The sequence below is a fragment of the Anarhichas minor genome, unplaced genomic scaffold (genome assembly GCF_050575085.1).
Source record: "Anarhichas minor isolate MPS153535 unplaced genomic scaffold, ASM5057508v1 ptg000100l, whole genome shotgun sequence".
NCBI lineage: Eukaryota > Metazoa > Chordata > Actinopteri > Perciformes > Anarhichadidae > Anarhichas > Anarhichas minor.
This window is the reverse complement of record NW_027466546.1, coordinates 284,998-312,613: the sequence shown is the minus strand read 5'-3', so window position 1 is coordinate 312,613 and position 27,616 is coordinate 284,998. Positions and strand designations below refer to the sequence as shown.

The 27,616-nt window shown below is 44.4% G+C and overlaps 2 protein-coding genes across 4 annotated transcripts; one reads left to right on the top strand and one right to left on the bottom strand.

Annotated features, from left to right (window-relative positions):
• Positions 1-761: 761 nt before the first annotated feature.
• alg13 (ALG13 UDP-N-acetylglucosaminyltransferase subunit) lies at positions 762-17,429 on the top strand. The gene is made up of 25 exons (XM_076082653.1): positions 762-1,265; positions 1,473-1,556; positions 2,169-2,219; positions 2,304-2,350; positions 2,836-2,908; positions 3,009-3,090; positions 3,304-3,469; positions 4,982-5,045; positions 5,347-5,464; positions 5,594-5,658; positions 7,092-7,192; positions 7,276-7,361; positions 9,037-9,310; positions 11,096-11,203; positions 11,299-11,449; positions 12,282-12,453; positions 12,533-12,568; positions 12,656-12,711; positions 12,819-12,887; positions 13,139-13,256; positions 13,363-13,482; positions 13,591-13,631; positions 13,712-13,823; positions 14,484-14,588; positions 16,671-17,429. The coding sequence occupies exons 1-25, from the start codon at positions 1,146-1,148 to the stop codon at positions 17,006-17,008; spliced, it is 2,757 nt and encodes a 918-aa protein (XP_075938768.1). The 5' UTR covers positions 762-1,145; the 3' UTR covers positions 17,009-17,429.
• On the bottom strand, positions 17,132-22,960 carry LOC142939507 (protein EOLA1). Of its 3 annotated transcripts, none has more exons than XM_076082656.1 (3): positions 22,628-22,960; positions 22,067-22,330; positions 17,132-17,754 (listed from the first exon to the last, which is right to left on the bottom strand). In XM_076082656.1, exons 2-3 carry the CDS (start codon positions 22,326-22,328, stop codon positions 17,543-17,545), a joined length of 474 nt encoding a protein of 157 aa, XP_075938771.1. In that variant the 5' UTR covers positions 22,329-22,330; positions 22,628-22,960; the 3' UTR covers positions 17,132-17,542. The 3 variants fall into 3 exon arrangements, with proteins under 3 accessions (XP_075938771.1, XP_075938769.1, XP_075938770.1); XM_076082654.1 differs by lacking the exon at positions 22,628-22,960 and adding an exon at positions 22,426-22,617; XM_076082655.1 differs by lacking the exons at positions 17,132-17,754; positions 22,628-22,960 and adding exons at positions 18,294-18,931; positions 22,426-22,621.
• Positions 22,961-27,616: the final 4,656 nt, after the last annotated feature.

Sequence of the window (27,616 nt, the reverse complement as noted above, 5' to 3'; positions counted from 1 at the left end):
TGCATCCTCCTTTCTTTGTTAACAAAGAGTTTAATCTCACGGTTGTTCAGTACATCCGTGTGTTTTAGTTCCAGTAAGAAGTCCTTCTCCATTCATGGACGCCAGTGAAGACAGTCGAGCCTCCCCACTTGTATTTCTTGAATACGTTTTAATGCGTTTGAGGCTGAAGATGTCCGCTCCACAGAGGCAGCAGATATTGGGATTGTCACCGCCCAACATGTCACGCTAGCCCACTGACCAATCACGTACTTGTAGGCCAGCTAGCAGGCTCTGACACGTCAAAGAATACGCCCAACATGTCAAACTAAAGATCTGATTGGTTGAACACTATGACAATCAACAATATCGTCCCCATTCACTTAAACTGCTCATGGATTCACTTGTGAGTGTGCAGGCCTCTGCCTCTGTTCTTACCTAGAGACACAGAGGTGAGATCTGATTGGATAAAAGCTCCACTTAAAACAAGCTGCACTGGAAGCAGAGCAACTGAGGAAGACAGTAGCTGTGCAATGAGAACATAAGATAATGGGAAAATATTATTATATATTATAATACATGTAGTGTATTTATGAAAATATATTAAATGATAAAATAGATATAACTTTGTGATTCTGTCTATGCCAGCAGAGAAGGCCTTGCAGGCCCTGACGGCCCGCCACTGGGTTCAGAGCATGGTCCCAAGATACTTTTTTTTAAGTCTTCAGGGAATACATGTGCATACCAAGTTGCACACAAATATGCAACCTTTATCAGATGGCTATATTCAGCAGGCCTGACAAGTGTGCAACATTTGGTGAGTTTTCGAGTATGGCAAGTCCCCCAAATATGCGCCCAATGTACTATGTGTATTCGAATTTCAATAGAGCCTTCATGGCCCGACGTTGTCGGTTGCTTAGGCCCTAATTGAAAAAAATTGTTTGATGTGATGACGTCAGACTAATGTGACGTCAGACCGTTTAAACGCTAAAGAAACAAATTTAATATTTCTGACCGTCGCTTCGGTTCCTGAACGCTCCAGCAGCTGTGAGCGGCGTCGCGCGCTCATCAGACCTAATTAAACTCACCTGTCGGTGTGACGGCAGCGGCTCGTGCGGCGGCGTCTGAAACCGGAGCGAGTGTTTACCGAGTTTACCGTGAGTACCGGGATGCAGAAAGGCCTGAAGAAGTACTTCGTCAACATGGACGAGTACCTGTGCAGTCTGGGCCTCTACCGGAAGATGGTGGCGCGAGACGCGTCCAGTCTGTTCAGAGCCGTGTCCGAACAGGTGTGTGTGTGTGTGTGTGTGTGTGTGTGTGTGTGTGTGTGTGTGTGTGTGTGTGTGTGTGTGTGTGTGTGTGTGTGTGTGTGTGTGTGTGTGTGTGTGTGTGTGTGTGTGTGTGTGTGTGTGTGCGTGTGTGCGTAGAGAAGTTTGAGTGCTACACACCTGTACTACTCGGCACATCTGATGTCAACTACCTGTGTGTGTGTGTAGCTGTATTACTCTCAGAACTACCATCAGAGGATCCGTCAGGACTGCGCTGACTTCATGAGAGCCAACAGATGCAACTTTGAACCGGTATGTTACTGATCAACACTAACCTGCTAGTTAACAGACACTAGTTAATTAACAGACACTGACCCGCTAGTTGGCCGACACTGACCCGCTAGTTGGCCGACACTGACCGGCTAGTTGAGAGGCAAGGCAAGTTTATTTGTATAGCACATTTCAACAAGGTAATTCAAAGTGCTTCACATAAAACCATTAAAAGCATCAAAACATAAGGCAAAATAAAAGGAGATTTAAGAACATTCATTGAAACATTAAAAGCAGTGTAAGAAATAAAATACAGTAGTGAAATTGATCAATATCCTTGAATGTGGTTCAATTAAAGGCAGCAAACAAGAAAGTCTTCAGTCTTGATTGAAAGGAGCTGAGGGTCTCAGCAGACCTGCAGCTTTCTGGACTTTGTTCCAGATATGTGGAGCAGAACAACTGAACGCTGCTTCTCCATGTTTAGTTCCATGAAAGTAGACCGGTCCCAGACGACCTAAGGGGTCGGGATGGTTCATAAGGTAGCAGCAGATCAGAGATGTATTTTGACTGGCACTAACCTTCTAGTTAACGGGCACTAACCTTCTAGTTAACCTACACTAACCCGCTAGTTAACCAGGTTATTTTCTCTTTCAGTTTGTTGAAGGTTCTTTTGAGAAATATCTGGAGCGTCTGGAGGACCCTAAGGTGAGCTGCTGTGACAGTGTGTAACAGGCGGTGTGTGTGTGTAACAGGCGGTGTGTGTGTGTAACAGGCGGTGTGTGTTTTCAGGAGACGGTGGGTCAGGTGGAGATCAAGGCTTTGTCTCAGCTCTACAGGTGAGAAACACTCAGGTACACATGATCAAGTCTTTCATTGACTACAGACTGCATACAGTGACTGCAGACTGCATACAGGGACTGCAGACTGCATACAGGGACTGCATACAGGGACTGCAGACTGCATACTACAGATAGACTGCATACAGTGACTGCAGACTGCAGACTGTGACTGCAGACTGCAGACTGTGACTGCAGACTGTGACTGCAGACTGCAGACTGTGACTGCAGACTGCAGACTGTGACTGCAGACTGCAGACTGTGACTGCAGACTGCAGACTGTGACTGCAGACTGCAGACTGCAGACTCCAGACTGCATACAGGGACTGCAGACTACATACAGTGACTGCATCCATTGACTATAAACTGCATACAGTGATTGCTGACTTTTTTACTACAGACTGCAGACTTTTGTACTACAGATGTTTGTATTACAGACTGCATACGTGTGCAGTCTGTAGTACAAATGTGTGTTTTGTGTGCAGCCGTTGTTTCCTGATCTACCGTTACCCGGGGAAACCAGCCACGGTGATCTCAGAGGACGACTTTGTTGACAAGGTGAAGAAGTTTGCGTCGTTTGGGCGATATCGTATAAATATAAAAATCATCTCTCAGTATTTTCTACAAGGTCAAAGCTAATTGTTACTTTGTTGCCTAGGTGACGCTGTGTTGCTCCATCAACGGTCACTATGACATCGTTTACCCGAGGACTTACCCTGTCTCTGCTGCCCTCTGTCAGTGTGAGTACTGGTCACTGATTGGTGGATCAGAGTCAGTGACAGCTTTAAAGGGACAGTACAACATTTCACTGTCAGGTTCACCTTTTATAACATTCAGCTGTTTCACCTAGTGTGTGTGTCTGTGTGTCTGTGTGTGAGAATGTAAATAGTGTGTGAATAATGTGAGTGAATAATATGTGTGTGTGTGAATAATGTTAATGTGTGTGTGTGTAGCTCTTTTCTATGAGCTGCTCTACACTCAGGTGTTTGGGTTTGAGGAGGTGGAGCTCTGTCAGGCTATGGAGGCCTTCAGGGTCGGAGGTCGTCGCTATAGAAACAGCCCATCAGTGTGCAGTGATGTCGACTTTGGGTATGACACACCTGAGGACCGATGTCACAGGTACACACACACACACTGATGATGTCATGAAACAACGTGGACCAAAACTTTAGTCCTGCAGCAAAAACATTTAACAACAAAGCAGTTTGAGTCAAAATTGTATAAATGTGTTGCAGATAATTATAACTGACAATATAATAAGATGTTATTTACTGTTCACTGCATTTACTGATGCTCTTCATCGTCACTTCCTGTTTGTTCTCTGCGTTTACTGATACTCTTCATCGTCACTTCCTGTTTGTTCTCTGCCTTTACTGATACTCTTCATCGTCACTTCCTGTTTGTTCTCTGCGTTTGCTGATACTCTTCATCGTCACTTCCTGTTTGTTCTCTGCGTTTGCTGATACTCTTCATCGTCACTTCCTGTTTGTTCTCTGCGTTTGCTGATGCTCTTCATCGTCACTTCCTGTTTGTTCTCTGCGTTTGCTGATACTCTTCATCGTCACTTCCTGTTTGTTCTCTGCATTTACTGATGCTCTTCATCGTCACTTCCTGTTTGTTCACTGCATTTACTGATGCTCTTCATCGTCACTTCCTGTTTGTTCTCTGCCTTTACTGATACTCTTCATCCTCACTTCCTGTTTGTTCTCTGCCTTTACTGATACTCTTCATCGTCACTTCCTGTTTGTTCTCTGCGTTTGCTGATACTCTTCATCGTCACTTCCTGTTTGTTCTCTGCGTTTGCTGATACTCTTCATCGTCACTTCCTGTTTGTTCTCTGCGTTTGCTGATACTCTTCATCGTCACTTCCTGTTTGTTCTCTGCGTTTGCTGATACTCTTCATCGTCACTTCCTGTTTGTTCTCTGCGTTTGCTGATACTCTTCATCGTCACTTCCTGTTTGTTCTCTGCGTTTGCTGATACTCTTCATCGTCACTTCCTGTTCTCTGCGTTTGCTGATACTCTTCATCGTCACTTCCTGTTCTCTGCGTTTGCTGATACTCTTCATCGTCACTTCCTGTTCTCTGCGTTTGCTGATACTCTTCATCGTCACTTCATGTTTGTTCTCTGCGTTTGCTGATACTCTTCATCGTCACTTCATGTTTGTTCTCTGCGTTTGCTGATACTCTTCATCGTCACTTCATGTTTGTTCTCTGCGTTTGCTGATACTCTTCATCGTCACTTCCTGTTTGTTCTCTGCGTTTGCTGATACTCTTCATCGTCACTTCCTGTTTACTGATACTCTTCATCCTCACTTCCTGTTTGCTCTGCGTTTACTGAGTCACTCTTCATCGTCACTTCCTGTTTGCTCTGCGTTTAATGAGTCACTCTTCATCGTCACTTCCTGTTTGCTCTGTGTTTACTGAGTCACTCTTCATCGTCACTTCCTGTTTACTGATACTCTTCATCGTCACTTCCTGTTTGTTCTCTGCATTTACTGATACTCTTCATCCTCACTTCCTGTTTGTTTACTGAGTCACTCTTCATTGTCGCTTCCTGTTTGTTCTGATGGTTGCTCACCTGTACAGTGACATCATGTTGTACTCTGGTGTGTGATTGTTTTGTTCTACAGGGAGGAGGCGGAGTCGGCTGGAGCTACAGACGATAAACTGCGCACCCTGACAGCCGAGACGAAGGTGAGGGGCCGACGACTCATGTTTTTCATGTGACCATACCAGGGTGTCTTGTGGTGGTTAATAAAGAGTACTAGAGTTCTTTTCCCCTGCAGATAGTCGCCTCTTAATCCTGACTGAAAATCAAATTGTCTTATAAACTATAGTTGTCGTGTAAAAGACTAAGTACTTTATCTGTTTTAAGGACTTAACTTGATAAGAACTCTGGACCTGAGACGCGGTACAAGATAAATATATAGAAGTGTTTTATTATCCAATCCGGAAAGCTGCATTCATCCTGACCCGTTGTTTTTTAATTGGTCAGCCTCCTGCCGAAGCCCCGCCCCCTTCCAGACTGTCTCTTCCTTATAAGGTCATGAAGTCTCTGGATGGAGAAGCGTACAGAAACCTGGAGTTTGACGTGTGGCAGGACACCTGTAAAGGTACGAGTCCTGGAGAGGAACCTTTATAAAACATTCATATTGTTTGATATAATTCTGTTTTAAATATGAGCTTATATTTACTCACAATGATGGTTTCTAACGTATTATGAATCAATGTTTATCTGACAGAGATGCAGAAGACAGACTACATGGTGTTTGCAGGGAGGCAGTACTTCCTGGGAGACAAGTGTCAGGTAACATTAATACTACTATATCCAAACACTGCTTCAGGATCAGTACTGCTGGTAATACAGCGGTAGAGTAGTTCTCTAAAGGATTCGATGTATCTGGTGTCTTTTATACTTGTAGTTCTCTAAAGCAGAGGTCTTCAACAGGGGTCGGAGGTACTGTAGGGGGGGTCGTGAAATGTTTGGTTGATTAGACAATTAAAAAAAAAAAAAAAAATATATATATATATATATATATATATATATATATATTTTAAAAAGGTCTTTAAATTAACATGAATCCAATATATTGTAGCGAATGGATAAATGGAGGCAGAAGATGTTATCTTTCAGTCAGACACTGGAGCTCAAGCTGGGCACCGGTTCACTCGCAGTGCGAGACTAGCCTGGACCTGTCCCTCCAGGCCTCCTGCACACAAAGAGGAGGCCCCGCCCCTATTGCTGCTGTGCCAATCATGAGGCCGCATGTTACATGCTGCCTCAGTCAGGTTCCCTGTGATTGACCAAGAGCCTATTCAGTCCCCAGCTGACTAAGATCCCAGACACAAGGACACACGCTGCAGTATTATTTGAAAAGAAGATACCGTTAACGATATTTACTTGACCCACAAATCCTTGTGTAATCATTTTTGCAAGATATTCCTGCTAAAACACTGCAGCGCCGATCCACAACAGCAGCTCCTGAGGCCAGTTTATTGTTATCAGTGTACGGACATCGTTATGAGAGAAAATGGGTCGTTTTGTAACTCGACCAAAAAACATGAATGTGTCCATTATGTTAATAATTCAGTATTGTATGCAAGATAACAGGTATGTTTATGCATGGCAGTGGCACTAATAGCAATCACTCATTCTCGTTTCCACATTTATGTTTAAATGAAAACATCAGTGTGAATATCTTGTATGATGATTATCATGCAATTAATAGACAATGTTGATATTGGTATCAGCTGACAAGGCATGTTTATAAATGGCAGTGGCACGGCCTCCCTACTCACTGTACCTTGCACATGTTTAAAATAAAAACATGAATATATGAACCTGTGTATTATTAGAATAGCTTAGTATTGAACGCACAATAAAGAGGTATGTTTATACACGGCACTAGGCCCATTTAATATAAAACACAATGTTATACAATATATATAGCCGGGTGACCCTGCTCCATCTCTCTATCAGTTTGGGGGTCCTTGGCCTGAAAAACGTTGAAGACCCCTGCTCTAAAGGATTTGATGTCTCGTGTCTTTTGTACTTGAAGTCTTTCTACTTTTGTTTCACCTGCTTTTGAAACCTCCCTCGAGGAGTTTCATTGACCAATCGGTTTGATCGAGGTCAACATGATGGTTGTCGTGTGGACGTCTCTGGGATGTTGAGAGACTCTGTCTGTCCTCCTGTAAGACAGCCTCAGGTGTCTCCATATTTCCATCTGTCTGTCTCAGGTGCGTCTGGAGCCAAAGGGGAAGTACTACAATGCCTTCATCCAGGAAGTAGGAACACACCCGTCAGCCGTCACCGTCTTCATCGAGGAGCTGGGAGAGAAGTAACGCACAACCTGACTGAAACTAACTTGAGCTGAGAACCACGAAGACGTCTTTCATGTCCACATGTCCTTCTCTGTCTCAGACACCTGGTTCCTCTGACGGATCTGAAACCAGTCAATCCAGTTCCAGCCTGGAACGTTGCTGCTCCCACCAGAAAGGGAGACCTGGGTTCGTTCACTCTGAGGTCCACTTTGTGTCCCCTCTCCAGATGTTTAGTCTAATACCTCATGTCTCTGTTGTCTCTACTGAGTCCATGTCTCTACTGAGTCCATGTCTCTGTTGTCTCCACTGAGTCCATGTCTCTGTTGTCTCCACTGAGTCCATGTCTCTGTTGTCTCCACTGAGTCCATGTCTCTGTGTTGTCGTCGCCATGTGTCCCCGTATCAATCAAAATTTATTTGTATATATTTTAAAATGCAACAAAGTGCTGCACATACAGTAGATAAGCAGTCATACAATCAAAAACTGTATTAATAACGGTGACATTAAAATCAAGACAAACTGACACAAATCACACAAAAGTACCATGTTCAGATCATAGGTGATAGCCAGGGAATATAAATAGGCTGTTAAACGTTGGTAAGGTGGATGACAACCTAACATGAAGGGGAAGGTTGTTCCACAGCTGAGGGGCAGCAACAGAGAAGGACCGGGAGGCCCGGGTTGTCATTTGTTTTTGGAACAACTAAAAGCTGTTGGCCGAGAGATCTTAGTGAGCGAGGTGGTATATGGCTGCAGCAGGTCACACAGACTGGGGCGGCGCCATTTTAAACACTTGAAAACAAATAACATTTTAAAATTCTGTACTCTACAGGCAGCCAATGAAGAGATTTTTAGATCGGTGAAATGTGTTCACGCCTGCGTGCACCAATTAAAAGTCTCGCTGCAGAGTTCTGCACCAACTGAAGGCGTGATAGAAGTTTTTTGCCGATTCCAGCAGACAAAGAATTACAATAGTCCAGCCTGGAGGTGATAAAAGCATGAGTAACTTTCTCCAGGTCTTTCGAGGAGAGAAAGGCTTCTTTCAGCTAAGAGTCTTAGCTGAAAGAAGCCGACTTTGACCACGGACGCAACTTGGAGATCCAATATAAAAGATGAGTCCAAGATCACACCCAGATTTTTGACATGGAATTTGCAGTGGGTAAAAGCAAAATGGCGGGATCTCCAGCATCCGCAATGAGTAAAAGGTGGTTAGAATTTTTTAAAAGGGCAGATTCAGTGCTGTGAGACGGTCTGTAATTTGATGGGTCAGAGGGTTCCAGATTAGGTTTCTTGATGAGAGGAATTACTGTTGCATGTTTGAAATAGACAGCTGTTCATGATTGACAGTATACATGGTCCAAGTTCAACAAAAACCTGTTTAAAGAGACCCGAGGGGATGATGTCAGAGTGGCACATTGTAGTTTTTAGTTGATCAACAATTTTAGTGAGAGCTGGGAGGGAAATGGGCTTAAAATGGTCCAACACAGGAGAAGTGGGAGAGTTACTTGGATCAGTGTAGTGGGATGTAACACCAGACCTAAATTGAGATTTTGTCCTGGAAGAACCTAAGAAAAGTGTCTGAGACATACTTAAACACGTCTGGATCGGGGGGTTGATAACAGAGTTAATGGTGTTGAAGAGAATTGTTGGCCTGTGGCAGTGATTTGCAATTAAGTCAGAAGTAGCTGTTTCTAGCTGACTTAACTGCATTCTGGTAGTTGGAGTTCAAAGGACACATGGAGCCTGTCTTTCTTCCATTTTCTCTCAGCCCTCCCATATGTCTCGCCATGTCTCCCTGTATGTCTCCCCGTATGTCTCGCCATGTCTCACTGTCTCCATGTCGCCTTGTCTCTTCTGCCAGACACGGACCCTCGTGGTCAGCGACATCATCACCGTCATCGCTACTTCAGGAAGTCTCGTGGCAGCAGCGGGTTGAAGGGGGCGGAGCTTCTGATGCCACCGCCATCCTACGGAGGCCCGGCTCCCTCCGCCCTGCCCCCCCGCTTCCAGCCAGCGGGCCACCCCCGCCCGCCCTCACCCCTGTCACCGGGAGCCATGACCTACGACCCCTACGCCCCCCCACACCACCACCACCACCACCACCCCTCAGCCAGACCTCGCTATGGAGCCTCCAGGTGGGACTCAAGCAGAACAACACCTGTACATTACGTTAGTCATTTAGCAGACGCTTTCATCCAAAGAGACTTACAATAAGTGTATTCAACATATCCAAGAGAACTACTAGTCACCAGAAGTCATAAGTGCATCTCCTTTAAACAAGCATCTAAGAGCATAAACCAGAGCAGAAACAAACTCGTATGAATACAATAAGTGGTGAGTGGAAGGCTCGGGGTAGTACTTCTTGAAGAGGTGAGTCTTCAGCCTGATGAAAGACGGACAGCGACTCTGCTGTCCTGACGTCAGTGGGGAGTTCATTCCACCACTGTGGGGCCAGGACAGAAAACAGCCGCGACCGGGTCGATCGGCCGCAGGGACCTCTGAGCGACGGGGCAACTGATCGCCCCGAGGCAGCAGAGCGAAGTGGTCGGGCGGGGGGGGGGGGGGTAGGGCTTGACCGTGGCCTGGAGATAGGAAGGAGCTGTTCCTGTCACTGCCCTGTAGGTAGGTGGAGGAAGTAAGGGGGGAGAGGAGAGGGAGTAGTACATGAAATAGTGGTCAGAGAGCTGGAGGGGAGTGACAGAGGTTAGCAGTAGAACAGTGTCTAGTGAAGATAATATCCAGCTGGTTGCCTTGTGGGTAGGAGGAGATGAGGAGTGGTAAAGGTCAAAGGAGAGGAAGGAAAGAAGAGGTTCTAACTCATCAGTCTGGATGTTGAAGTCGCCAAGCAGGATGAGTGCGGAGCCATCGTCATGGAAGTGTGAGACTAATGTGTCGAGCTCCTCCAGGAACTCACCAAGAGGCCCTGGTGGGCGATACACAACAGCAATAGTGAGCTTGACCGGATAAGTGACAGTAACAGCATGAAATTCGAAAGAGGACGGGGAGAACTGTGGAACAGAGACAAGAGAGTATTTCCATTTTGGAGAGATTAGCAGGCCAGTACCACCACCTCGCCTCGCAGCTCTGGGAGTGTGAGAGACAGAGTACACATCTGACAGAGCTGTGGGTGTGGTGGTGTTTTCTGGTGTGATCCAGGTCTCAGAGCAAGAAAGCTGAGGGAGAGCAAGGATGCATAGCCTGAGATGAACTCAGCTTTCGGCACTGCCGACTGGCAATTCCAGAGCCCTCCTGCCACCACTTGCTCGCCATGAGCTGAGAGAGTAGGATAGATGAGGTTAGTGGGGTCACGGCATTTGGGAGTGGCCCAATGTCTACGTGACCACTGGACAGAGGAACGGACAGAAATAGGATGCAAACACATGGTAGTCAATCTAAACAGATTACTGACCCGCAAGTACACGCTCGAGAAGTCTGTGCTTGACAAAGTCTGGCTTGAAAAAGGCGCTCTGTTGACTTTGTTCACCCTAGTCTTATTTTGCCTGACGCTTCCAACCACCAGCAGTGGTTAAGGACAGCTACCTACTGATTGCTCATTGTCTGCCAGGAGTGCAAGCCACTCCCCTGCCACTTAAGAGGGCAATTGACCAGGTGAAACTAAATCACACCTACCTTACACAATCAGAAACTGCAAAAAGCACCAACACTGAAGCAGCCTAGGTACAGCTAATAACTAGTAAAAGCAAGAACAATATACTTAGTCTATTCTAGCTGAGTCAGTAGTTCAGTATCCCTCCAGAAGCCAAATACACTCTGGAGTGAAACTTTGACTGGACTGATTATTTATATCCTTGAGATGTGCAAGCCACACCCCTGTCGGTCACCTGTAGGTCACAAACATGTCTGAGGAACTCCTGTGTGTGTGTGTGTGTGTGTGTGTGTGTGTCATGGATTCTGGTCAGAAGCTCCACCCGTTTCCTGAACCGTCACCTGATTGGTCCTCAGTTGACCTATTACCACCCTGGCAGGAGATATTACCATGACTACGAGAGCTATGCCTTCAGGTCACGGTAAACACCACACATCACATGACACATGGTGACCATGACAACAGGACTACCACAAAGACAAACGTTTGTCGTTAACGTCGTTTGTTTTTGTTCAGTCGCAGTCGCCGTCAGCTGGCGGCGGCCATGAATAAAGACGGTCAGTTTGGTTTCCCCCCGGAGGTCGAGGAGGAGGAGCCGTCCGACCTGGACGCCACCATCACCTTCTACCAGCTGGACGACGCCGACGGAGTCTTCCCTCCGCTGGCCGTGAGGAAAATACCATGTCTCCTTGTTGTGATGTCTCCTTGTCATGTCTCCTTGTCGACGTGTCTTTGTCGTCATGTTTCCATGTCTCCTTGGTGTCATGTCTCCTTGGCGTCATGTCTCGTTGGTGTCATTGTCTCCTTGGTGTCGTGTCTCCTTGGTGTCATGGCGTCATGTCTCCTTGGCGTCATGTCTCCTTGGCGTCATTGTCTCCTTGGCCTCATTGTCTCCTTGGCGTCATTGTCTCCTTGGCGTCATTGTCTCCTTGGCGTCATTGTCTCCTTGGCGTCATTGTCTCCTTGGCGTCATTGTCTCCTTGGCGTCATTGTCTCCTTGGCGTCATTGTCTCCTTGGCGTCATGTCTCCTTGGCGTCATTGTCTCCTTGGCCTCATTGTCTCCTTGGCCTCATTGTCTCCTTGGCGTCATTGTCTCCTTGGCGTCATTGTCTCCATGTCTCTTGGTGTCATGTCGTCATGTCTCCATGTCTCCTTGGCGTCATGTCTCCTTGGCGTCATGTCTGCTTGGCGTCATGTCTGCTTGGCGTCATGTCTGCTTGGCGTCATGTCTCCTTGGCGTCATGTCTCCTTGGCGTCATGTCTCCTTGGCGTCATGTCTGCTTGGCGTCATGTCTGCTTGGCGTCATGTCTGCTTGGCGTCATGTCTGCTTGGCGTCATGTCTGCTTGGCGTCATGTCTCCATGGCGTCATGTCTGCTTGGTGTCATGTCTCCTTGGCTTCATATTTCCATGGCTCCATGTCTCCATGTCTCCTTGGCGTCGTGTCTCCAAGTCGTCATGTGACTGATGTAATATAATGTGGCTCCTCCCCTTCTCAGGGCCCCACTGTGGCCCCTCCTCCCTCAATGGGAGCTCCGCCCCCTTCCTCTGGCTCCTCCTACAGAGTTCAGAGAGGCTCGGGGCCCCTCCCCCCCGCACCTCCTCCAGGGAGCAACCCCATCTGTTCATCAGAGGAGGATCAGGAGGACACCAGCACCGTGGAGGACCAGGGTAAGTCCTCTTTTATTGTGGAGGAGTCAGCAGGAAGTTGTTCCATGTAATCTGATTACTGTGTGTGTGTTTCTGTCAGCTGAGTACACGGAGGATTACATCTACATCACTCAGGGTGAGTAAAGCTTACCTGGAAGTCTTCATTAAGGGACAAGGAGACAAGAAAAGGGAGTGATGCAGTCTGAATGTGACCTGTTTTCAGATCAGAACTACCAGACCTCAGGTGTTTACTCTGCTGCTGAGCCCTCCACCAACCAGGTAACACACCTGACCTCAGACCTGCTGGATGTTTTCATAGTGGGTTTGTGTTGTGGCATCTCAAATCCACAAATGAGACAAAAAAAGTGTTTCTCTTATTTTGAAAGGACGACCAGGAAAGAGGAACTGCTGACTCTCCACCGAGATCAGAGATGAACTACAGCTACACACAGCAGGTACACACCATGTTTACACATGTCGCCCTCGCCAACGTCTTCGCCTACATCCCTTTACCTACGTCCCGTCATCCTCTTCCTCACCCCCCTCTCACCTTTGTCTCACCATCAATCGGTCAACGTATCTGAGCTTCTCTTCACTTAAAACACGACGATAGCTTCCTGAAATGGTTAGATTCTGTACTAATTCCATCCTAATTCAGTCTCTGATTGGCTGCTGCTCATCACTAGTGTGTGTGTGTTTGTTTCAGGTAGTGAAACCATTAGTCATCTGCTCTTCACCCTCCTCTTCGTCCTCCTCACCCTCTTCTCCATCATCACGTGTACCTGCAACTGCCCACCTGCCGGCAGCCACACAGACACGCTCAGGTACACACACACAGTCTTTCACACACACACACACACACACAGTCACACTCACACACACACACAGTGCAATACAACAAAGGTGATTGTGTTTTTTTTCTGTTCTTAGTTGCCATGGCGATTCCAGCCTCTTCTCCCTGGTTGGTTAACGAGTTAGGTGAGCCTGTCTGCACCATGGTAGCTCCGCCCCCTTACTCCTATGACCCTAACGGCAGTGATTTACCCCGAGGTCAGAGGTCAACCAACATAAACACACCGTGTCACTTCCTGTTGCAGCTTTTCGTCTCACTTCCTGTCTTCTCTCTCTCTCTCTGTGTGTGTGTGTGTGTGTGTATAGACTGCAGAGTCCTCCAGTATTACTTCAACTTAGGAGTCCAGGTAAGAGAATAACTAACTCTGCCCCCCCCCCCTAACTCTTTACGAACTAAACCCCCCCCCCCCCCCTCCCTCCTCTACAGTGGTACCATCAGAGCTGTTGGCAGCAGCAGGCGTACCCCGCCACCTCGCCGGAGGCCTCCTACTCCTACCAGCACTACACCCCCTACCTGAACCAAGAGCCCCCTCTGCATGGTAAGGCCTGCTCACTCTCTGATTGGCTGCTGGGTGAGAGAGCTGTCAGTTCATTGGTGGTGTGACCACCAATCAGCAGCATCCTCAGCTCTTATTATCAAATGTCGAACTGACAGTTTTTACTGTACTTAATGAGTTTGTTAATTAGTGAGTTAATGACTTGCTTAAAAAGATTAATGAGTTGGTTCATGTGTTGATGAGTTGGTTCACGCGTTGGTTGATGAGTTAGTTAGTTAGTGAGTTAATGGGTTAGTTAGTTTTAGAGGTAGTAATGAGTTGAGCTGATCTGAAGCCTGATGGTTCATCAGCTGATTCTTCTGTATCTCAAGATGTTCTGTTTTTTAATATCTTTTAAATTCCTCCTTTTTCCAGTGACTCTGCTTGTGTTCTGGTTCTAGATGTTCTGGTTTTAATCTGTAGAGCTCTAATCTCCTGGACCCTGAACCTCTCGTGGTAGTTTGTAATGTCTCTGTTGCTCCTCTGAAGTAAACGAGAACTTCTTCAGTTTCCTTCATGAATACAGATGTTGATGAGATGAGGACCACGTCAGGAACTTAAATCTGTTCACTTGTTTGTTTATATGACCTCATCGTATGATTTATTTATGATATATTATGATATATATTATTATACTGCTTCGCCCCCCCCCCCCCCCCCCAGCCGTCACTCCTTTGTACCCTGAGACTCGAGGACTCCATCAACCCCCCTCCTACTACCCAGAATCCACCAGGGCAGGAGACGGACAGACGGACGGACACAGCGGCGGTCAGTACTCTCTGTTGTGTCAGATAGTGAAGATCTCTCTCTCTATATATATACAGGTGCTGGTCATATAATTAGAATATCATCAAAAAGTTGATTTATTTCACTAATTCCATTCAAAAAGTGAAACTTGTCTATTATATTCATTCATTACACACAGACTGATATATTTCAAATGTTTATTTCTTTTAATTTTGATGATTATAACTGACAACTAAGGAAAATCCCAAATTCAGTATCTCAGAAAATTAGAATATTGTGAAAAGGTTCAATATTGAAGACCCCTGGTGCCACACTCTAATCAGCTAATTAACTCAAAACACCTGCAAAGGCCTTTAAATGGTCTCTCAGTCTAGTTCTGTAGGCTACACAATCATGGGGAAGACTGCTGACTTGACAGTTGTCCAAAAGACGACCATTGACACCTTGCACAAGGAGGGCAAGACACAAAAGGTCATTGCAAAAGAGGCTGGCTGTTCACAGAGCTCTGTGTCCAAGCACATTAATAGAGAGGCGAAGGGAAGGAAAAGATGTGGTAGAAAAAAGTGTACAAGCAATAGGGATAACCGCACCCTGGAGAGGATTGTGAAACAAAACCCATTCAAAAATGTGGGGGAGATTCAGAAAGAGTGGACTGCAGCTGGAGTCAGTGCTTCAAGAACCACTACGCACAGACGTATGCAAGACATGGGTTTCAGCTGTCGCATTCCTTGTGTCAAGCCACTCTTGAACAACAGACAGCGTCAGAAGCGTCTCGCCTGGGCTAAAGACAAAAAGGACTGGACTGCTGCTGAGTGGTCCAAAGTTATGTTCTCTGATGAAAGTACATTTTGCATTTCCTTTGGAAATCAGGGTCCCAGAGTCTGGAGGAAGAGAGGAGAGACACACAATCCACGTTGCTTGAGGTCCAGTGTAAAGTTTCCACAGTCAGTGATGGTTTGGGGTGCCATGTCATCTGCTGGTGTTGGTCCACTGTGTTTTCTGAGGTCCAAGGTCAACGCAGCCGTATACCAGGAAGTTTTAGAGCACTTCATGCTTCCTGCTGCTGACCAACTTTATGGAGATGCAGATTTCATTTTCCAACAGGACTTGGCACCTGCACACAGTGCCAAAGCAACCAGTACCTGGTTTAAGGACCATGGTATCCCTGTTCTTAATTGGCCAGCAAACTCGCCTGACCTTAACCCCATAGAACATCTATGGGGTATTGTGAAGAGGATGATGCGAAATGCCAGACCCAACAATGCAGAAGAGCTGAAGGCCACTATCAGAGCAACCTGGGCTCTCATAACACCTGAGCAGTGCCACAGACTGATCGACTCCATGCCACGCCGCATTGCTGCAGTAATTCAGGCAAAAGGAGCCCCAACTAAGTATTGAGTTCTGTACATGCTCATACTTTTCATGTTCATACTTTTCAGTTGGCCAAGATTTCTAAAAATCCTTTCTTTGTATTGGTCTTAAGTAATATTCAAATTTTCTGAGATACTGAATTTGGGATTTTCCTTAGTTGTCAGTTATAATCATCAAAATTAAAAGAAATAAACATTTGAAATATATCAGTCTGTGTGTAATGAATGAATATAATAGACAAGTTTCACTTTTTGAATGGAATTAGTGAAATAAATCAACTTTTTGATGATATTCTAATTATGTGACCAGCACCTGTATATATCTCGCTCTCTCTCTCTCGCTCTCTACACACACATATACATCTTCCTTGTCAAAACCTGCTGTCTACATTACCCACAATGCACCTCTCCCTGCTGACGGCAGTGTGGTAGGTTGTGTTATACAAATAAGCTTTTATTATTATGGTCATTAATAATTATTATTGGTTAATATGAATCGTATTATTAATAACAAGATTATGATATCATTATTATCAATCACACAAGATGTTTTTAGATTAAACATGAGACTAATAGCCATCATGAGGTCATCGATGACCACGTGTTCGTGACGTTAGTGCAAGTCGGGCCACAAATCTACCCAGCATGCATTGTGATGGGGACTCCTCTCTGACTTGAGACATCACTGGAGGCTCCTCTGATCTAATGTGATCTGTTCCATCTCCTCTATCAGGCCCCGCCCCTTCAGGAGAAGGCCCCTCCTCCTCGACTAGCCCCGCTCCTCCAGGCACCGCACCCTCTCTCCTGTACCAGGATCAGACGCCCCTCCCCTCCCCGTCGCTGCTGCACCTGCCGTACGAAGCTCTGCCCCCCACCACCTACCTGCCCTCGGCCCCTCCCCCTCCTCACCTCACCCATCACTCCTCCTACTGCCTCCCCCCCTCCGCCCACTGGGGGGCCCTGCAGACTGGAGGCCACACACAGCGGGTCTACTGCCCCGCTCCTAACTCTGCCCACGTGGTTGGTTACATCACAGCGCCGCCCCCCCACTACATCCCCCCCCCCATCTAACGTACCTCACTCATTAGCTCGTGGCTAGCGAACCCTTTGTGTTCAATGAGCAGGGCTAGCAGCTAACAAGTCAGCAGGAAAACCTTGTTTATCAAACTATAAAATCATAATAAAGACCAAAACAAAAGTAAACATTTTAATGTTGAATACAGTGTAGTTTTCCTGTGTTAGCATGTTAGCTTCACATGCTAAAGGTTAGCTCGTGGCTAAGTGAATCACTTCCTTTTCAAAAGGTTCATTATTTTTTTTTTTAGAGAACCTACGATGACGTCAAGAGTTCTGTTTGTTAAAGTTCGTCACGTTTTGTCAGCCAGCCAATCAGAGAAGAGAGGGGCGTGGCCAGTCCCTGTTTATTGATGAGGGATCTATTTGTGTTGAGTCTGTTTGTTTTTGGGTTTAATAAAATTTGTTTCACCAGCAGCCGACGATGATGATAATGCTTCCTGTCGGGTCACATGACCTTTCTCATGCCTTCACATGCTAACAGGCTAGCATCCTCAGTTTATTAGGATTTATACACGTGTCTCGTTGTCGTCATGGTAACAGCTCGGGGGGGATCTCCACAGTCCAGAGGTCCCGACCCCCCCGGGTCCTCAGAGGCCCCCTGAGCCAGCGGGGGTTGGACAGGTGAGTCAGGTGTTTCTCCTGCAGACCAATCAGAACAGCCGACCGCTCCAGGTGATGTAGCTCCTCCTCCTCCTGCAGGGAGGCGGGGCAAAGCCAGGTCCCGCCCACATCCACCAATCCTTAAAAAGAGGTGTGGTTATCACAGGTGAGGGTGATGTCTTCAGGGACGACTCGTAAACACATCGACTGACGTCACAATCTATGGAAGCCCATAAAAATACTGAAAACAAAATAAAAAGCAGCAACACTTCAGGTGCATCCACCTGTAACCATGACACTGAGCAGATGTTTCCATATGCTGCTCAATGAAGTAGTCTTCAATGTACTCTCAATACATTTATATATCAAATGTAGAGTAACCTGTAGAGCTGCTCGTTTGATGTGTTAAAGCAGTGGTTCTCAACTGGTCTGGCTGTGGGACCCACCATCACCCCTTAATAACAAGCCGCGACCCAAAATATATATATATATATATACACACAGGTGCTGGTCATATAATTAGAATATCATCAAAAAGTTGATTTATTTCACTAATTCCATTCAAAAAGTGAAACTTGTCTATTATATTCATTCATTACACACAGACTGATATATTTCAAATGTTTATTTCTTTTAATTTTGATGATTATAACTGACAACTAAGGAAAATCCCAAATTCAGTATCTCAGAAAATTAGAATATTACTTAAGACCAATACAAAGAAAGGATTTTTAGAAATCTTGGCCAACTGAAAAGTATGAACATGAAAAGTATGAGCATGTACAGCACTCAATACTTAGTTGGGGCTCCTTTTGCCTGAATTACTGCAGCAATGCGGCGTGGCATGGAGTCGATCAGTCTGTGGCACTGCTCAGGTGTTATGAGAGCCCAGGTTGCTCTGATAGTGGCCTTCAGCTCTTCTGCATTGTTGGGTCTGGCATTTCGCATCATCCTCTTCACAATACCCCTTAGATGTTCTATGGGGTTAAGGTCAGGCGAGTTTGCTGGCCAATTAAGAACAGGGATACCATGGTCCTTAAACCAGGTACTGGTTGCTTTGGCACTGTGTGCAGGTGCCAAGTCCTGTTGGAAAATGAAATCTGCATCTCCATAAAGTTGGTCAGCAGCAGGAAGCATGAAGTGCTCTAAAACTTCCTGGTATACGGCTGCGTTGACCTTGGACCTCAGAAAACACAGTGGACCAACACCAGCAGATGACATGGCACCCCAAACCATCACTGACTGTGGAAACTTTACACTGGACCTCAAGCAACGTGGATTGTGTGTCTCTCCTCTCTTCCTCCAGACTCTGGGACCCTGATTTCCAAAGGAAATGCAAAATGTACTTTCATCAGAGAACATAACTTTGGACCACTCAGCAGCAGTCCAGTCCTTTTTGTCTTTAGCCCAGGCGAGACGCTTCTGACGCTGTCTGTTGTTCAAGAGTGGCTTGACACAAGGAGTGCGACAGCTGAAACCCATGTCTTGCATACGTCTGTGCGTAGTGGTTCTTGAAGCAGTGACTCCAGCTGCAGTCCACTCTTTCTGAATCTCCCCCACATTTTTGAATGGGTTTTGTTTCACAATCCTCTCCAGGGTGCGGTTATCTCTATTGCTTGTACACTTTTTTCTACCACATCTTTTCCTTCCCTTCGCCTCTCTATTAATGTGCTTGGACACAGAGCTCTGTGAACAGCCAGCCTCTTTTGCAATGACCTTTTGTGTCTTGCCCTCCTTGTGCAAGGTGTCAATGGTCGTCTTTTGGACAACTGTCAAGTCAGCAGTCTTCCCCATGATTGTGTAGCCTACAGAACTAGACTGAGAGACCATTTAAAGGCCTTTGCAGGTGTTTTGAGTTAATTAGCTGATTAGAGTGTGGCACCAGGGGTCTTCAATATTGAACCTTTTCACAATATTCTAATTTTCTGAGATACTGAATTTGGGATTTTCCTTAGTTGTCAGTTATAATCATCAAAATTAAAATAAATAAACATTTGAAATATATCAGTCTGTGTGTAATGAATGAATATAATAGACAAGTTTCACTTTTTGATGATATTCTAATTATATGACCAGCAGCTGTATATATATTTTGGGTATATCTATATTCAAGAAGTCTAGTAACGTCTGTGTAGTAAACAACTGACATCAAATAAAGAAAGTACACATCAATTATATTTTAACAAATATTATTCTCATTTTTCAAATTTAGCTGGATGGATTAGAAATGCATAAATAAATGTTCTTCTCATTTCAAGTAAAATAATGGCTGGATTAAAAAATTAATTACGTAACAAAATTCATTTTAGAAAAATTATTTTCACTGAATCCAATGACTGGTCTCTCTGGCCATTCTTCTCTTTTGGAAATCATCCTATGATTTGACTTTCACAACTCACACTTCAATAGTCCTGCTCTGCTGTCTATCTCCTCGTCTCTCCCCCGTGTGTGTGTAACTGACTCTTAAGAGGTTCTGTGAATATTGCCAACAAACATTTTACTTTGCAAGCCACTAAGTTAATCACTTCCTACTAGCTATTATTTTGTAAGTGCCTTTTTTACGTTTTTGGGTCCTTTATTTTGAAGTAATTTTGGTGAAACCGGAAACGGATCGAAATCTCGTCAGCGTATTGTAACTTGACTTCGCATAAAGAAAATTACGAAAATTGACGGTGGAGACTGAAGGAAAGGTGTTATAAAATATATTCTTCTGAAATAAGAGTTTCCTAATAACGGTTAAGCACCTAGCTGGAACGGGAACAAGGTATTGTGTTCATTGTGTGTTTGATATATTACTGTTTCAACTAGATGCTAATGTTAGCTTAACAGGTATAGCTAAATGACTAAGCTGTAATTTCAAGCTAATGCTAGATTTCGGTTTAACATATGCTTTTGAGAAGTATACATGAAAGAAAGTGTTTGATTAATCTCATGTATATTTAAATGTCATTTTCTGAATGTTTAAAATCGTAAGAGCTCACTTATGTTTTATGTGTTCCGTAGCTCTTACGGTGTTTTCTGGAGAAAGGAGAGAAAAGTAAATTTGTGTTCATCAAAATAAGGATGACTGTTGAACATAAATAAAGGCCTCTGGAAACATCAGTAGGCCTACGCTTCACCATTGTCCGGCTGGGGTCCGCTACAGCACTGATTCTCATCTGGTGGGTCGCGACCCAAAAGTGGGTCGCGGACCCGTTTTCAGTGAGTCGCAGGCCTTTGCCTGACAAAAAAAAGAAATAAAATGTGATTTTATTTTGAAGGGCATTTTTTATGCAGTGTAATTATTCCAGCATTTACGGTACTTGTTCAGTGGTGCAGGAAAAACACCGACCAGTGCGTTGTGAATCACATCACCTGATGCAGCTCAGCCAATCAAATATGGGTATTTTGACAAGTTTCCTGATTTGAGTGAGATGTTCACACACGGGGAGAGATGAGGATACAGAGAGCAGAGCAGGACTGTTGAGTTGTGAAAGTCAAATCATAGGACGATTTCCAAAAGAGAAAATCGGCCAGAGAGACCAGAGTCATTAGACTCTGACTGGACAGACTCATAGAGGTGAATTCTTCCAACACTCATTTCTCTTTTTAGAAGATGAGAAAAATATAATATTGTGGCTTTTTCACTTCACCCTGAATGAACTGAGTTTAAAGCTGCAGGGCAATTCAGTGAAAATAACTTTCCTAAAATGAATTTTGTTACGTAATAAATTTTTTAATCCAGCCGTTATTTTACTTGAAATGAGAAGAACATTTATTTATTTATTTCTATGTATTATTTATAACGCATCCAGTTAAATTTGAAAAATGAGAATATTTGTTAAAATATAATTGATGTGTACTTTCTTTATTTGATGTGTCAGTTGTTTACTACACAGATACGTTACTACTACTAGACTTCTTGAATATAGATATACCCAAATTATATATATATATGTATATATATAAAAATTATATATGTATATATATATAAAAATTATATATATATATATATAATTTGGGTCGTGGGTCGCAGCTTGTCATTAAGGGGTGATGGGTCCCACAGCCAGACCAGTTGAGAACCACTGTGCTACAGTGTGTACATCTCACTCAAATCAGGAAACTTGTCAGAATACCCCTATTTGATTGGCTGAGCTGCATCACGTGATGTGATTCACAACGCATTGGTCGGTGTTTTTCCTGCACCGCTGAACAAGTGCCGTAAATGCTGGAATAATTCCGCTGCATAACAAATGCCCTTCAAAATAAAATCACTTTTTTTTTTTTCAGGCAAAGGCCTGCGACCCACTGAAAACGGGTCCACGACCCACTTTTGGGTCGCGACCCACCAGTTGAGAATCACTGTGTTAATCTCATAATTTCTCTTTAGTTGTATTTTTTATGTAAATTATTTAATTTTTGCTAACAGTAATGGGCTTCCATACCCGTCCCACCTGACGTCACACGTCTCACCTGCCACCACTCCGCGGCCGAACCTCTCTCCGGAGTCCAGGAGCGCTCGTATCTGGACCCGGTTCATCCCCAGCGGGCCGTTCAGTACCGCCCTCCAGTCCTCATCCTGGTCCCAGTCCCGCTGGGCGATGTGGACCGCCAGGGTCTGGTTCTCCAGCGGGGCCAGCAGAGGCCTCCAACGGCTCTCCACCGTCTTCAGCCCGTCCAGAACCAGACCTGCGTACGGCTGCCGGAACGACAAGCACCGCACCTGGAGCGACATGTCTGCAAAACAAGCGCACCTTTAGACCGTTCAAGAAATCACGAGTTTAATAAGTTTTATTCTTTCATTAATATAAACATTAATATAAATGTTTGACCTTTATTACAGTAACAAACATTCACTGTGATCATCCGTCCAATACGTATTTATTCTTTCTTTAATAAATGTATTGTTTGGTTCTTAATAAACAGAGGAACCCGGTACTAAAGGAGCAGCTCTCTGAATGGGGTCTGGTAGAACCCGGTACTAAAGGAGCAGCTCTCCGGAGATAGAAACGGTCCGTTCGTGTTTATCGTTACCGGTCAGTAAAGCGTTCACGTCTCTCCAGACTTCTTCTTCTGTTGTTCCCGCTGCTTTCACTCACTTCCGGTCCGAGTGAATTTCTTCTTCTTCACGTTAAATAATGCGCAGCTCTGCTGCCCTCCACAGGTGAGGTAGGCTACCATAGTTACGGGTGTACTGCTGCTCTCACTGAGAAGTACTGTAGTAGTACCCTAGTAGTAGTACCGCGGTAGTACCGGTACTACCACGTTAGCTAGAGGGAGCCCGTTAGCCACACCGGGTCCTCCTCAGAGCCGGAGAAGCTCAACACAGATGCGGACAGACCGCAGTCAGTGCGCCTGTATTCTGATCTTTACGGTAATCAAACAGCTCAAGAGCCGAGCGGTTGAAAACTGAGCTGGTGAACTTCCTGTAGCCGTTAAGCTAACGTGTGACGTCAACTACAAAGTGACGTTTACTTTGATAACAACACACACAAAAGTTAACTCTCAATCTTTACAAATATATGAACCAATTTAAACACCTTGTTACCTGTTCAACTGGCGCTAAGAGGAGCTTTAACACATTTATACACTTTTTTACTCCACATTAAATACCGGAAGCTCTACTACCGTTTGTGTGTTTCTGTCAAGTTACGCTGACCACCTGAGACCAGGTTCCCTTCCAAAATAAAACACAGGAAACACCACAATAAAAGCCTTAACGAAACAACTTCACACAGTAGTCTCAAAGAAACAGAACAAAGTTGGAGTCAGATATTTACATGGATTATTTTATTTATATGCTGACAGAATTGTATTGTACAAACACACATGACACATGACTTGTTTCATGTTAACTGTTGTTGTGGTTCCTCTCAGTCCTCATTGGTGGTCTCTGTTTAAAAAGGATCCTGTTCGTCTGACCTGGACCTCAATCAAACCTCACATTTCACTCTTTAACCTCGTAGTCAAGTGTTGAAGCTGTTTGTGTTTCTGAAGGTCAACTTTCAGTCAGAACAATAAGAATAAAAGATGTAGCTCAGTATATCAGTCACATATTCATCAAACAATCACCTGATTCTGGTTCAACATGTCACTGCTTTATATTTCACATCACATTCAGATGAACTGGAATCACATTTCGACAAAGTCAAATGTTTGTGATGATCTATTTGCATAAATGTGTGGAACCTGATTTTATCTGAAACAACAGAATCTACTTGTTTTTACTGAGAGAATAAGATGTGAGAGTAAAGTAAAGCTCAACTCCATAACTGAGCTCTAAAGCTGAATGAAGACATATTCCTACTCTTGTCCCAGTGGAGGGAGAACGCACTCTGGATTCTACAAAGGCTGAGTTCAGCTTCATGAGGACGTCTTTGGAATGATTTTGTCCTCTCGAGTGAACAAAGTGATGAAAACGGAAACATCAGAGCCCAACCTGAAGCTCATCAAACACAAAGATTTCTAGTGTTTTCATCAATTACACAATCATCACTTCTGCTCATTCTAAGGCAGTTATTCTCAACTGGTGGGTCGCGACCCAAAAGTGGGCCGTGGACCCGTTTTCAGTGGGTCGCAGGCAGTGGCGGCTGGCCAATAGAGGGCCATGGGGCATGGCCCCACCTTGAGCCACACAAAAAAAAAATAATAATAATAATAATCATAAATTATACAAATTGTCAATATTTGTGTTTTTGAACTATGGAATGTACCCAGTAATATGTGTAAAATATGATATCTGCGCAAAATATATGCTTTTCCTGCTCGTGCTCTCCGCCTGTGTGCACGACACATCTCAGAACGCGCAGCTAGGGGGGCAAAAAGAGGCGGGTCTATGAAGCAGTTAAAGATATAAATGAGTGACATACAATTTAGCCAATCAGCGCCCTCAAATAGATTCAGTGTGGGGCCAAAACGATTCTGCCCCCCTAGCTGCGCGTTCTCGTCAGGAGAAGTCTCTACAGGCGAGCGCCAGCGCCAGCGCGAGCACTACTCCTCCAAGACCCGTTTGAGAGGAGAACTTTGGCGGAGATTCTGCAGCCAAAGAGCTGATCCCAGATCAGCCTGACCTCACAATCAGACAGCAGACTAGCGGGAAAGGGAAGCAGTACATGCGAAGCTTCTGTACTAGCTGAACACCAGACAGGTTTGGCTAGCTGGATGACGTCATGCTAATAACTTATTTAGCTTTTTAAAACAACGGGGACAGATCCAGCACGGACAGTTAGGGAGTGAGGGATGAGGAGGTAAGGAAACATGAGAACACCAGGGTAGGGAGTGAGGGATGAGGAGGTAAGGAAACATGAGAACACCAGGACACACATGGAGAACTCTGTCAAGCTACATATTAGGCAAAGTGAACATCTTTTCTTCTACATACTTGTCCTCAGTCTCATCTGCTTAACTTGGTCATGGAGGCATCAACATGTAATTGAGATGTTAAATTAACAGTGAAAACTCATCATAGCTTAATTTAACATCAGTATTCATAATTACACTTCATGTTTACTTCTCCTGATCTTTACCTCCTATAACAAGGTCCATAGGGGCATCTCAATAAATAAACATGTTATATTATATTATATTATATTATATAAGTGTTATTTACTGCTTTTTTTCGTGTTGGAATAAATGTTAAATATTTAACTGCAAAGTAGTAATGCGTGTTTGATACTTTAATTATTTTGCATTAAATCATTCTGGGATGTTTGCTGACATTGATAGGATGGCCCTACCTAGAACATGTTCCACCAGCCGCCACTGGTCGCAGGTGTGACGACCCCTCCCTTCCACCAGGGGTCTGTGTCTGTTTCCTCTCAGGTTGTCTTGCAGGATGTTGATCGGCAGCTAACGAGCCCCACCTGAGCCTGCTGGGTTGGTCCCAGCTATAAAGGCTGCCCCTCTTCTTTGGCTGGGTTTCTCTCTGCACGTCTCCTCTCTGACTCCTGTGTGGAGGACCTGGCTGGCTGCCTGTTTTGTTTGTTTATTTAGTTAGTTTAAATAACTTTAACTTTAAGAGCACTTTAAATAAATGTGTATTTATTACTTTTATCACTCGTTTTGTCTCACGCAATGTTACAACGTTTTGAGCCGGGTCGTGACACAGGCCTTTGCCTATTACATTTTTTTTTTTTAAATCCTGTGCTTTTATTTTGAAGGTGATTTTTTATTTTTTATTTTTAATATATGCAGCGGAGTGCCGTCTATTCACACTCCTTAAGAACTGAAGACTATACCTCTGTCTAATGTAATGGGAAAATATGTCATAGTCTCATGTGAAGGTTTAAAGAATGTAAGTCCTAAAAGTGCAGACACCAAACTGTAGTTTCAGTAGATGACTTTAATTAGTTTAGTATCCAGGTGTCTTGTTATCTGTTATCATTGTGCACTGTTTCTTTCTTCTTCGTAAGACAGAGACACAGAGAGGCCTTGACTAACAGAGATCCTCTGTTTGAAATACTTTTCACTTCCTTTGTGACGCGTTATCTAAAGTTGTAAAGGCGTAAACCTTTGCATGCATATATGATGTGTGAGGGTAAAGAATGTCTATCCTGTCTCTGCAATGGTCATTTTAACAATGTCACAGTGGCTTCAAAGGAAGCATCTGCTGTGAGTTTAAACTGTTTATTGTAAGGCAAACTGTGAACAAAGGGATTTGCAAACGGGAGATAAAGCGTCTTCCTGACTGTCTTATATGAAGTATACTAAGGCTCGAAGGATGACCTGCCTTTAACCGTGTTCTTTGTGTATTCTTGTTAGCTAAGCAGACAACAGGAAGCTGTCTGAGCATAAATGTCCATGCATTGTGACTGTTAGGTAGACCACTCATACAGATCACTGCAATGTGTCTGTGAGGCTGTTATCTTTGCTTGCAAGCAAATAAATTGACTTTACAAACCTTGATCGTTCATCAAAACTCTGTTTACTTTATATTGATTGAAAACCTTCACTTTCTTCTCCCGACTAGTCATAAGAAATATTCCACAACACTGACACAATGAGTATTGAACTGAAGACTACACCTCTGTCTAATGACACTATGAGTATTATAGCGCGCGGTGCCCCCGCACGCTTTCTTAATTTAATTACATTTTTTTAATTTGTTAAAAAAAAAAAGTTTCTACATTTTTTTTAATTTATCAAAAAATAAAAAGTAATAAATAAATAGGAGGCCTTTTGTTTGAAACGAACAAAAGTAAAACGAGGATCCCTCAGTAGTGTGTGCGCGAACTGAGAGAACCTTGCCGGCGACGGGTAGACCCGAGCTGCCGCCGGGGTGACCACGGATCCACGGGACTCGTGCCCCGATGTCCGGTCGCCCCCTGTGAGTGCCCCTGCTGCAGCAAGGGACTGCGTGAAGGGGGAGAATGGCAGAGGACCAGTTCTCTCTCTATATGACTCACTCACCTGGCCTGAGGGAGCACGCTTCCCCCTTAGTTTGCCTCGATAGCCTCCGCTTAAGAGAAACTTATACCGGTAGCCAATTGCACTAAATAGTAATAAATCACCAACAAAAGCACAATCGATAGCTCGTTCGCTTTCTTTTCCGAATCGCCAAACATTGATATACTAAATAGTATAATCTGTCGCTCGAATAGCCGTCGGTTTTATAAAGTCTTAAAATCTTTATCTCCCTGCTCAGAGCCCAACAGTTATAAAGCTCTGTCAAACTCACTGTCGTTTTTCTGGGACCGGCTTGAAGCGGGACTTCCCCGGATCTCTCTTAACTATAGAAAACGGATGCTAGTATGTGTAGATGTGTGTGCATAAAGTATGCATCAGTCGTGTGCCGTGCTGGATCTCCGTCAATTTCTCCCAGCCCACAGGGGCTGGGAGATCTCCACCTCGGAGGAGACCTCTTCTCTCTGAGTTCCCAAAAGAGACGCAGAAAAAGAATCGGCCGAAAAAAGTTAAATTGTTACATATTTATTTCTGTCCAATTCAAAGTATATTATTTTGTTCCAAATACAGAGAGAAATCGATTAACATAAAAATATAAAAATCAAAAAAGAATTTAAAAAA